Source organism: Acanthisitta chloris, unplaced genomic scaffold (genome assembly GCF_000695815.1).
Source record: "Acanthisitta chloris isolate BGI_N310 unplaced genomic scaffold, ASM69581v1 scaffold30521, whole genome shotgun sequence".
NCBI classification, from domain to species: Eukaryota; Metazoa; Chordata; class Aves; order Passeriformes; family Acanthisittidae; genus Acanthisitta; species Acanthisitta chloris.
Window position 1 is genome coordinate 67,829 of NW_008658405.1, and position 12,898 is coordinate 80,726.

Here is a 12,898-nt window from a genome sequence, read left to right on the forward strand (position 1 = left end):
CCAGCTCCCCCCTCCCTGTCGAGGCAGGGGAGCCACAGGAGCATCACTGCTCGATGGGATCCCAGGGACTGCTCGGGTGGCTCCTGCAGGACAAGGAGATGAAGGCTGGACTGATGCTGGTGCATTGCAAGGGTGACGAAGACCCTGAGGTCAGCTGTAGCCTGCCCGCAGCCCCGTGCTGCCTAGCACTGCTGGCCCGAGGGCTCACACCGCGGCCCCGTCGGGGCGGAGGATGCTCCGGGCGGGAGGATCCCGCGGCTGGACCCGCGCGGGGAGAGATGCTGTTCGCAGGCACCAGGCGGAGCTGGTGCGACAGGGACGGGCGTCGAGTCTGCTCGCTAGAATTAGGGCGATTGGAGTGATGATGAAATAACAGCAACCATCATAACAACAACAGCAACAACACTAATGGTAATAAAGGAGGAGATCTGGCAAACTGCAAAGAGCAAGAGGGGAGGGAACAAGAGGAAAATGAGCATCACTGCTGCAGCATGTGCAGGAGAACAGAGGGACCCCCAGCCACGGCTCCAGGTCCCTCCCGTGCAGGTTACAGCCCCACAGCTGCCTGGGGGGCTGCCTACACCTACATGTAAACACCCATAAAATTATGCAGAACTCCTTTGCAGAAGTCTTTGCTGCTGCTTATCACCATCTGCATCTCCTCAGGTCACAGGGAGTCATTGCCTGTCAAACTCGAGCTCTGAACTGAGGTGATGAGAACACACTCCCCAAACAAATCTTTGTGTAAAGCAGAATTCAGATATATTTAAAGAGAAAATACCTCTTTGTTGTACTGTTGGGAAGTAAGTATGATCAGATATGGCTTTTCTTTGAATAATGCCACTCTTCCATCATATTCTTCCAATCTCTAAAAAAAAAATTTAATCCTACTTGAGAAGAAAAAACTTCTGTTCAAGATGGGAGTTACTTCAGCATCTGCTGCTGAAACATTACTTCTTTTCTCCTGTCCTTTTTGCTCTCCAGCACTCAGCAATTCCCTCCAAGACACTTAACTCCTCTGTTCTTCTGTTAATTAAAGCCCAGTTAGGATTGCCTGCTGATAACTGCACACTGGTCTAACAAACCTGGCCTGTTGTTGGGTTTGGTTTGTTATGGAAACAGCAGGTCTTCCTGGCACTTCTCTGCAAGGGTTTGCTTTTTGCATCTATTGTGCTAATTTGGACAAAAGGTCTCAGTAGAAATGTTTTTCTTGAAAAATATTTAAAAGAACATTATGTTTCACATCTTACATACAATTGACAACATTGATAGATTTTTAAATACCATCAACAGGGGAAGCAAAAAGGAACACAGAGAAAAAATCAGTATAACAGCTGTGACCATGCTACTACCTTGTCTCAGTACATCCCAGGGAAGGATGGTGAGCCCCTGTGGCTGGGGACATCCAGCTGCTTGGGCAGCTCAGGCAAACTGCACCTTCAAACCCCATCTGAAGATGGCACTGCCTATTTTTAATCATCTTAGAACAGCTCTGGGAGTCATATGGCTTATTCCTATCCATTGCACAATAATCCTCTAATCTATTCTGCATTAAAAAAACCCCCAAAACCTTCCTGCAAATAGTGTAAGGTATCCTGCTTTGCCTGCAGCCCCTTGACATCCCTCCAGGGAAAGGTAGCATCTACCTCAGCAAACCCACTACTGAGATGAGCAGAGTGGTCACAGCACGAGGAGGCACAATACACCCAAAAACACTCTGCTGTTGTTTGGGAACAATGAGTCCATCTGGCACAGTGTGTTTTCAGTCAGATAAAAAATTCCTCCTCCTCATCCTCTGCTCTGTTTGCAGGGCTGACTCGTGGTGTTTGCGAGTGGAAGCCTGAAGCTCTCTGCCCTGCTCCTTTGCTCCTCTTGGCTGCAGCAAACAGCGTCTGGGTCCCACCCTGGGAGGGCATGGTGCTGCTGGCCCCATCCATGGGGGCTGGCAGCTGCAGGAGGCTGCTCTGCAGGTCCCTGGAGAAGTGGTTCAGGGGGCAGCAGGTGCTCAGAGGGTTCACCACGCTGAGCCCGGTGTCGACGTTGGTCTCTGTTGGCTGCCGGCGAAGGTGACTCCCCTGGAGAGAAGTCTGCAGCTTGCTGCTCAGCTGCCTGCTCAGGGATGTGCCTTCCCACCATGACTGGGCTGTTGGGCCACTGTGAGAAGAGCAGAAATGCCTATGGAGTTCACCACTGGCTTGCTCGGAAGCAAGGGCTTCACTTTGGTCTGATTTTGTCCTACCCTTCACAGCTCTGACCTTCTGGCTCCTCCGCCTAGGATTACTCTGCTTTACAGGGAGAGTGGCTGGGACAACATCCTGCAGGATTTTTCCATTGCCTGTATTATTATGCTGCTGGGAAAGCCCAACATTTGTTTCAAGGGGCTTGGAGCTGTCTTGAACCTGTTGGAAGAAAATTTGGAGAGAACCCTGTTAACATATAGTTCTAGCTTGACCAAATGACGATGCTCTCACCCAGCCTCACTGTGCTGAGGTCACCTGCAGCAGAGTCAGTCAGAGCCTCACTACAACAGCACAGGACTCTTACAAGCCTGAGTGATGGCAGGTGAAATTTATGAAAGGAGATAATGTGATGCACATGGAGAAAAACAACTCCAGCATCCCACACAAAATACTGGGCCATGAACTGACCAAAACCTGGAGTCTCATCTGTGACAGACAGCACCACATTAGCACTGCTTCAGTGCCTCACAGAGTCTAGGAAACAAATGAAATCTTAAGAATTTTTTTCTAACAAAGTGGAGAACATTCATATGCACAGTGCAGCTCTGGTCCCAGAGCAGGACCATGGTGCACATCCTCACCTGCAGCACACAACAGGGAATTATGGAGCTGGAAATGGTCAGAAACGAACAACAAGGGTAATTGCAAGAACAGTAAAGAAACAAACATGTAAGCTGGGAATTCTGAGCCTAGGACAATAAAACAGTTTGGGAGGGAGAGGATAAAAAGCTAAAACACCATGAGGCACCTGGAGAAACAGCCAAGTCTCATGCAATGCAAGAAGCAGAGGCTATGAAATGAAGCCAGCTGGAGCCAGTTCCAGCTGAAGGAAGGTGGCAGTAGACCTGTGGAAGTCCTTGTGAAAGCATGTTGTGGATACAAAAAATTCACATGCATTCAAGAGGAACCTAGATAAGCACTTGGAAAGGAAAGTCACTGCTCAGTTACCACAGCTGTCTTCAGGGGGGAATGACAAGCCTGTGGGGGTGGCAGTCTACGAGCAGACCCTTGGATTTGGTTTGCAGCATGGTAGAACACTGGGGTGGGGGAGTAAACTGCAGGTCCTTAGAATAAAGATTTTACAGCATGGACCAGAGGGTTGCAGAATAAAGCATCACATGCTAGGCTGTCAGTCTGCTGTGTGGAGCATGGACACAGAAAAAAACCAGAGATTTCCCTAGGGCACATCTCTTCAGCACTTTTGCCTAACTGCAACTCACATGTGAGCTCATAATATTTACTGCAGGCAATGTTGTATCATCACTACACTTACAAAACGTCTGGGTTTGGATGCCAAAAATCTGTTTTCAAAAACATTTATACAGCAATGACTTATCAGAGAAAGATTAGGCTGCTATGATCATTTAAGGTAGGGATGGGAAGATGTTAAACCAGCCTGCTCTAAAAAAGCATTAATACTTTCCATTTCAGGCAAGCAGCAATGCTGCTATTTAACAACATAAAAACATTCTAAGGATCAGGGCTTATATTTATCAGCAGCATCACAGCACTGCCTGATACCCACTACTGCATTCACAGATTCAAAAGAAAACACGAACAAGCAAAATCGTAATGTCCATTTTGAACCAGTTCTGCTTTCCTTGAAACAAAATAAAAAACCAAACAACAAACACAACTCTCAGAGCGCCACAGTCACATACCTGAAGCAGAATTGTGTTGCCTTCATAGTCCTGTGTTTGCCACCTGGTGCTGCTGATAGGAATACACCGGTTAGGCAGGAGAGGCACTAGTTGGCCAATTTCTTGCACCTTGAACTGCAAGGCTGACGACTCCCTGGGCTCAGCAGCCACCCCGATGGGCAGCTGCCTGAGGCAGAGCTGCACAGCCACGTGCTGGGTCTCATGCAGCACAAAGGCACAGAAGTCACCTTTCTGCATAGTTGCTTCTTTCTGTAGGATCATCTCGTAGAGCCTCACTGCATCCTCATAGTTCTCAAAGCTGCAGTAGAGGGTGACACGCAGGATTTCGGGGCCGCGGTGCACCTGTCGGATGCCCCACACAGGCAGCTGCTCATCCAGGCTGTAGAAGTCCTGGTGAGCTGGGACATAGGAGTGGCTTTGCCCATTAGCAATCTGGGCACAGTGGTACCGCCAGGGTGGACGCTGGAATTGCTCATGGACTTGGAAAATCCGTTCTTCTCCCAGGTCCTCATGTAGAAAAAGAAGAACAGATATTCCAGGAAAGCCACAGCTTCTCTTGTGGTATCTCTCATAGTATTTCAATGGAGGAATTCGCTCAGACACCAGGAAAAGGCGAATGTCCAGGCAGATCCACTCCAAAAGCCGATCCAGAGTTTGCTGCAGAAGAAACGAGTGTCCCAGATGGGTGAGAAGATGCACAGTCATCAGAGTCTCTGCTCTGTCATCCATTGCAAAGGCTTCTGACAAAAAATATAAACAGACAAATCAGTGCCTTCCCTCTCCTTCTCCTGCTGTCGGGGCCTCAGTAACAGAGGGTGGACTCTAAGACTTGGACAGAATGAATTCAGGTTTCTAAAGGCTTTGCACAGCGAATGTGCACGAGGTGACAGGTGAAAAGTGGCAAGGGAGCAGTCCCAGGTCACTCACATCCTGTCAGAGCTCAGCTGAAGGCTCATTTTCCCACTCCCAGGACTGGAGCTCTGGTCACTGTGTACATGTGACAGAAGTGTCCAGAAACAGCTCTGTGTCCTACCCCTCCTGTCCCTCACAGCACAGGGCAGCAGAGATGAACAGCACTGAAACTCAGGAGCAGGGATTCCCCAAGGTGGAGTGATGCTGTAAGTGCACTTGCCTGTGGGCAGTGGAAGTGGATCCAGCTAAGTCCTGGAAGTTTGCATCCCAGTCTGATCACCACCCTTTGCAAAAGCAGTGTGTCACTCCTCTCTGAAACCCTCAGCACATTTTCTTGTAGTCAGCAGGTTGGCTTTGGCTCATTGTAAAAAGTTTGTGATCTCTGTGAGGCACACCCTTCTGGGGCATACAGATAAGCCATTCTTTAAAAACAAGGAAGGAAAACAGACTAACAAAAGGAAAAAACCCAACCATGTGAACAAAACAGATAACAATAAGGGCAGATATGAATCAGCCTCAGGAAGGAGGAGCTTTGGGAAAAAATCTCGACTCCTAGTTACACACTTCACAACACAGGTAGCTTGCTGGGTAACTGGACACGGGTCCTGGGTTATTATACACAGTCCATAAAAGCTTTCTCCTTTCAGTGACCTGTTTTCTTCTCTTTCCTCTTTTTCTTTATGTAGAGACACCCATGTAATCAGTAGCCTTAAGCCAAGTACAGGTTTCTTCCTCGCTCCTTGGGTTTATATATTGATACTTAATTCAGTTTATTGAGTAGGTTACTATAGGAATGCTGAAAATGCAACTCTTTCCAGGGCTCTTCTAGCATCTGGACAATAAATCACACTGTCCCTTCATCTCCTTATTTGCCAGCCCAGAAGCAACAGACACAAGTCAACTAAATCCCCATGTTCTATACAGAACTGCCCCCACTACAGTCAGTTTTTAAACCAAACTGGGGCATCCCATGGTGGATCCAGCTCCATCCCATTCAGAGCAACACATCTCTCTCTGCTGACATAACTTCCCTCTCAAACAGCCAAGCACACAAAGCAGTGGCTCACCATGCAGAAACCCCAGCATTATGAAGAGTCTGTTATCCAAAACTATGAACTTTTTTTTTTTAATACAACCCTAACTTTATAATCAACTGGGCAAAACTGCCAGGGTTTAAATGTACAAGCAGCAGTGCCTTGTTTTCCTTTATGGAGATCACTCTTACTGGTAGAAACACACACTGATGCTTTAAAAACCACTCTGACACCCATGAACAATAAAAAAGACTGACTAGAAAATGAGGAGAAAGATTAATTTGCACTCATAGAGACAAACCCACTTGCAGCATTTTGAGCAAGTAACAACCATTGCTGGAGTGAGACCAAAAAATTCCAAACTTTGGACAATTGCAGGAAGACAGTGAAGAGTACAAGTGCTCAAGACATTAAAACACTCTAGATGAGTTCTGAACAACACAATTTCACTAAAATATGGAAAAGGAAACAATTCATCAACTCTTTGCTGCAGGGCAGGGGCAGGCAGTCATCTGCCTTCCTGCGTGTGAAGAGAAGTGGAATTTTGTCTGCACAAGAAAACACAAACTAAGAAAATTCTTCAGGGCTTGGTTTGTAGCTGGAAGAAGCTACAGGCTCCTATGAGCAGGTTCACCCCACCTGCACACTCCCTCCCTGGGTGATTGCTCTTGCTACTACACCACAGTCTCAGTACCTGCCTTCCCCTTCCCCTTCCCCCACGGAGATCCCACCACTCCTCCACCAGCAAACTGCAGCAAAGAGGGAGTGAGTAAGCTGCTGCTTTCCTTGCACAGTCCCATCCATCACTGCTGGCTTGCACAGCTCCCAGACCTCATCCCACTGGATAAAATCCCATGGGGGCAGCTGCAGCAGCATAGTGAAGGTGATAAAGTTCTGGTAATGTGAACTCTTGCAAAGCAGCTGTGGGGAGTAAGGGCTGGTGACCTGCAAGGAGTGGGAGACATGGTATTTGTACTGTTCTCTCCAGCTCCTGCTGTAGCCAGTGGGAGCCAAATTGTTTTCCAGACGAGCAGGTTCCTCCCACAGAGACTGCTGAAGGTGAGCAGTATCTCTCCTGTGGCTGCCAACCATTTCGAGTGTCACCACATTTTACAACAGCCATAAAACTGAGTCTGCTCACAGAAAGGTTATGTGATGAGCTCTCACACTGTGTGTTCTCTCTGTGCTTGAGCCAGTGGGACAGGGAGACAACCTCACCTCTGAACTCTGTCTGATGGAGCTGCCTGGAAAACAGTTTTAGGGCTGGTACTCAGCTCTCCAGCAGCTCCAGGTCAGGAGTACTCACCACTTTTACCATGAGGAACACGAAATGAACTGAACCTCAGCCTTTGCCTGATCCTCTCCCCCACAGAAGTGCAGCCTCAACACACACCTCAAGCACCATCTAGCAGAGGAGCACTCTGTGCTTCTCCTCTTGCTTTGACATCTTAATGTCCATGGGGAAGGACTCAAATCCAGGCTGCTCAGCCCCAGACGAAGGTATTCTCATGCTCTCACTTTATCTCAATCTACTGCCCCCACCTAAACCTTGGGATAAAGCCAGGATTCCATGGCCCTCACTGCTGCAGCATGCTGAGTTTAGACCCTTCATCCACTGCTTTTCTCAGAGGCACCAAGAGGTCCTGGGTGGAAAAGGGATGAGTGGCATTAGAACAAAGTGCTGACTTCTGCTGAGTCTTGGAAGAAAAGTATAGTACTGATTTCACTCCGATCTCTGAATGGAATGAGGCTTTGCCTTCCTCTCTGCTTCCCCTTCCCCCAGCTTTCCAGTTTGGCTGCCAAACGGAAAAGCACATTATTCACAGTGACCTATTGAACATGCCAGGAAAGATTTCTTCAAGAGATTAGAAAAATAGCAGTTCAATCTTGTGCGAAAGTCACTTAGCTGAGGGGAGGGAGGTGGGAGGGAGGTGGGAATAATTCTGACGTGGTACTCAAAAAAAGTATCCTGAAGCCCATTCCCACATGGCAGTGACTGGTAACACAGCAAGCTGCTGGGACAGCCCAGCTTTGGGTAAGAGCAGGTAAAATATGAGCATTTTCATATGCCACCAATATATATATTGGTAAGCCCTGCACAAAATAAAGTCCAAATGTAAACAACTAACAAACCCTTCATTGTGTGAAGCCTCAGAGAATACTGTCTGCTGTATGTCTTAAATCCTGTGGTGGAAAGGCACAGCAAAATAATTAAAACTTAGTTTCCATAATGAATTCTTAAGGTGTGCCTAGTCCTCTGCAGTGCTCAGAGCCCTTCGCTCTCGCTGACACCACCGAGACTGATGGTGCAACACAGGATTTAATAAGTTCATAGTAACATCTGTAAGCAAGGTACTTTATAAGGATTATTAGAATGTAATTAACTTGAGAGAGACTGGGTATGAATTACCTAAGCACCTCGGGAGAAAGTCTCATTAAACACATGCAATGACTTGGCCTTCTTCAAAGACTTTTTTTTTGTTTTTGTTTTACACCAGTCTCAATCTCTGCCTATAACAAGGACGAAACTACTAAATTAACCTTCTAGATGACAAGTACACCATAGACAGTACTGAGTCAAAAATCAGGATTAAGGCCTTACTTGAATACAATGATCTTTTCAAAGATTTTGGCTCCAAACCTTGTGAGTCCAATTCATCATCACTTTGGAGGACAGTAAAGACCCAATCACCAAAAGAGCAAAACCTCATCTAACCTACTGCATTTATTTACATAGACTTCTCTCCCAAACGATTCTTGTTTCCTCTCTTTAACCAGCTAACAGAAAGTAGGAATCCAGCAATGCTCTGTCAGCAGACAGAAAATGTAGAGAGCTCCACCACATGCTGTGAGTCAGGATCCAAGCACATAGACACACGAAACAGAACAGGAGACAAAAGGAGAGTTACAAAGAGGAGAGGGCCAGGGGAGATTGCTGCAGGCTGCAGCCTGTCTTACCTTGCAGAGCTACCCGAGTGCTGACCCTTGGCTGCTGCTGGACCCACAGCTCCAGCCTGGCAGCACATCAGCACCACAGGCTGCAACTCCTCCCATTGACAGGACCCTGTGACTTGAGACTCCTGCTTGGAGAAACTCTACGCTGGGAGATGCACGGACAAGGTAGAGTTTCAAGACTCACAGGAGATAAAATGTAAACTAAAATGAGAGAGGTTCCTCCTGACACTCAGCCACAGCAGCTGGGGGAACAGACACCCTCACAGCACTACAGTCACCCCATCAGAGGGACATCTAGGATTAAACCACGTTTTCCCTGTGCACTTAGTGTCTATATTTATAAAAGTAGAGCAAAGAAGTTACCCTCAAGCAACAGAGAGTTTGGGGCAAGTGCAAGGCTGAGAGAGCAGCGCTGAGACACAAACTTCCTATTAGTAACAAATATGTTATGAAAGGCCCTGCATGTCCTTGGCTGACTTTTGTATTCAGCTCCCACCACATCTGCTCTATGTGTCCTCAGCTCTCTGTGAGGCACTTGCACACAGATCCATTCTTTCTGTTTTCTGTTTGTCTGCAGTAGCTCCAAAAACCCTCAAAGCACTCCACACACCCAAACCAAGATCCACTAAACATAATGAGCCAATAGGTGGTTATATCCAAAATGAGTATTTGATAACAAAGTGAGATCACAGAAGGGTGCAGGTTGGAAGGCATACGAGTAGGTGAGTGAGCCAGTGAGGGCAAATCCACAACCTCTCTTGGGCAGTCACTCCCAGTGCATGGTCACCTGCACAGTAAAGAAATTCTTATGTTTAGGTGGAACTTGCAGTGCATCAGTTTCTGCATGCTGCCCCTTGTCCTATTGCTTGGCACCACTGAGCAGAGCCTCACTCCATCCCCTTGGCACTCTACCCTCAGATACTTCCATACCTTGATGAGGTTCTCTCTCAGTCATCTGTTCTTGAGAATGAACAGGCCCAACTCTCCCAGCCTGTTCTCTGCTGATCTGACTACACAGAGGCAAAACCTAGCACTGACTCAAGACATCACCTTTGAGATCCCTCTGCCCACATCCCCAGCATCAATCCCACTCCCACCCGGGGTCAGCATGTGACAAAGGGTGACTCATCCTGCCTAGATGTGAATTTAAGTGCCTTTAGCTTCAGGGACTCATTCCTGAAAGATTTAACCTAGCCATTTTAAAATAAATTACACCTCAATTAAAAACCTTGCAGAAAAAGAAAACAGGCAGATCTAAACAAACCCGAGACTTGCAGGGCCCAGTGAAGTGTTTGTTTAATCATCTTACATTGAGCAGTGTTGAAGACAACTCAAAGCAAAATTCTTGGAAGGCCAGCAGCAGACACAGAGAGAAACTGCTCCCTGCTGAGCACTAATAAGAGAGAGTCCCCAGGAGATGGGGAGTCACCAGCGAGGCCAAACTCCAGCTGAAAGAACAGGTCAGACCTAAGCAGTGTGAAAGCTTCTAATTACTCCCTTTCCTGAAGACAACCTTCCTGAGATACAGAATAATACACCCCAAATTCTAATTAAAAAAAAAAAAAAACAGCCTTGGCTTGGATCCCGCATTATGTTAGAATTGCAGATTTGCATAATTAAGTTGATACCAAATGCTGTGACAGACAAGCTGCAGGAGATTATTAGCCTCATCTTTAACAGACTTTCAAAAGAAGCAAGATCCAAACATCGAGCAAGTGTTAGCAGAAGTGACTTTCAAGGTCTAAGAAACTCAGGTGTTACTGGGATTTGGAGCAAGTTCTAGCAAACTTTGCAAAGGAAAAACTGCACATGAACTCAGGAGCTATGGTAAGGCACGATCAGGCTCTAATATGACTTCACTTTGAGGACATCAGGACTTGCCATTATCATTTCTGATTCCCACAAAACAGAGACTGCTAAAGGCTATTCATAAACAAGGGATGGAGTTGCACCTACTGGTGGATCTCCCTTCCCTCCCAGCTTCTCCTCAGGCAAACACTAGCATGTGCCTCCCAGACCAGCACCTCTCCAGACAACTTCCTTGTCTTGTCCACAGCTAATCCAGGTCAGCAGTTCCAGGACTCAAAGAGGTGAAACAGGCACATCTCTTCTAAACAGCAATGTACATCTTGCTCTGGGACAAACAGCTGCTGAGAGCAGTCAGACTGTCAGGCTGCCTGGAGACCCAGCAGATACTGCTGTGTTAGTTACAGTCACACCACATTGGCAAGATTTTCCTTGCAGGCAAAACCTAGGGAAAAAAAGGTCAGATTGTGTTTGAGAAGACTGAAGAACCAGAAATACCTGCCTGAACTCCACTGCTGTAGTGTGGAATGAGGCAGAAATATTACACTGCGGAACACCAGTGTGTGAGTGTACTTCCCTAAAAAAAGGCAGGCTGTCCTTGGAAAACCTTGGCTGAATTTCAAAGGCTGTAAAAATAGAGACATTCACATTATCATATTTACATCTAAGTTCCTTAGAGCAAGGACTAGTGCTGTGGCTTTCCACATAGAGGATAATACAATGTGGTCACTACTGAGGCTCTAGGTACTAACCTAATGAAAATTAATAACTTAGATTAAAAACAAGAGGGTAAAAACCCCACCAGACCCAACATGAACCTAACAGCCCACCTGGACAGCCAACATAATTGTCCTTGGGTAATAGCAAACAGCCCCATGGTGCAAACACATCACTCTGCAGCCCAAACATTTCTTCCCTGAGCATGCAGCATGTCCTGCATCACCTTTGCTTTAGTTTCAGCTCCTGACAGACCACACATCACTGCTCTGCCAAGATTTGAAGGATGGGGCACACAAATGAAGTGAACCACAGCAGCATGTTGTTCACAGAGGAATAGCACAGTAGTCTGTAAGACTGGAGGGTTCCTCAGCATCTGCTGTACCCAGAATAAAAGGGAAGTTTTGAACTGCAGGAGAAAGAATAATTAATAAACCATCATTGCTGTAAGTTCAAATGTTGTCTCTTTTCATACCCATAAGCTCTATGTTCATCTCAATGATATTAAATGCAGTAGCTCCCAAAGACTCTTCCAACTGCAAGCTCATTTTGGAGAAGAAATGAAGAAAAAGCAAGACCCTGACAGAAGTGAAGCTGTTTATACACCTGACATGTACTAATGCTAGCACAGCAGCATCTGCCCTGGGGTAAGAAGTGCAGTCATGTCCATAGTTATACCAAACATGAACCACAGCACACCTGGGGAGACCCATTGCTGGTGGAGCAAGTCCAGAGGAGGCCACAAAGACAAGAGCACTGAACCATCTCCCCTATGAGGACAGGCTGAGGGAGTTGGGGCTGTTCTGCCTGGAGAAGGTTGTGTGGAGACCTCAGAGCAACTTTTCAATATCTGAAGGGTCTACAAGGAGCCAGAGAGGGACTCTGTGTTAGGAACTGCAGTGACAGGACAAGGGAAAATAGGTACAAAGTGAAGGGAAATTTAGGCTAGTTATTAAGAAGTTTTTTTCCTGTGAGGCTGATGAGACACTGGCCCAGGTTGCCCAGGGAGGCTGTGGCTGCCCCAACCCTGGCAGGGTCCAATGCAGGTTGGATGAGCCTTGAGCAACCTGATCTGGTGGGAGCTGTGCCCTGGGACTAGATAATCTATAAGCTCCATTCCAACCTCTAAAATTCTATGATTCTCCTGTTCTTCCATGCAGCTTTCAGCTGGATGGATATAGCTCTGCCTTTATTACTAAACTTCTCACATGACATGTTCCAGAAGACAGAATAGCCATTAAACTTGTGCTTCAGGCTGAGCATGCTGGTTATTTCATTTAATATCCAAGATATCAAAATGAACAGAAGTCGAACTTCGGCCCAGACACAAACAAGATGATGCCTGTTACCAGCTGCACACAATACTGCAAGTCTAGTCCTAGGCTGTCAAACCCTCACTCTAATCCACACCCCTGAGGAACAGGGAGCTAGGGAGCAGAGCCCACCTCACCTCTCACCACTGTGAGGAGCAAAGCAGAGCTAAAGAGTTCCATAGAGCTATAAAGGTTCTGGACAGTTTTGGACATGCAAACAGAAACCATAAGTAGTGTGTGCATCATGACAGGCTTGATTC

General features: G+C 46.8%; 1 protein-coding gene across 1 annotated transcript; it reads right to left on the minus strand.

Annotated features, from left to right (window-relative positions):
* Positions 1–3,901: 3,901 nt before the first annotated feature.
* Positions 3,902–4,630, minus strand: FAM124B (family with sequence similarity 124B; the record flags this gene model as incomplete). Its single annotated transcript, XM_009085081.1, has 1 exon — positions 3,902–4,630. A coding segment is annotated over exon 1 (729 nt), but the record flags the coding sequence as incomplete, so codon positions are not given.
* Positions 4,631–12,898: the final 8,268 nt, after the last annotated feature.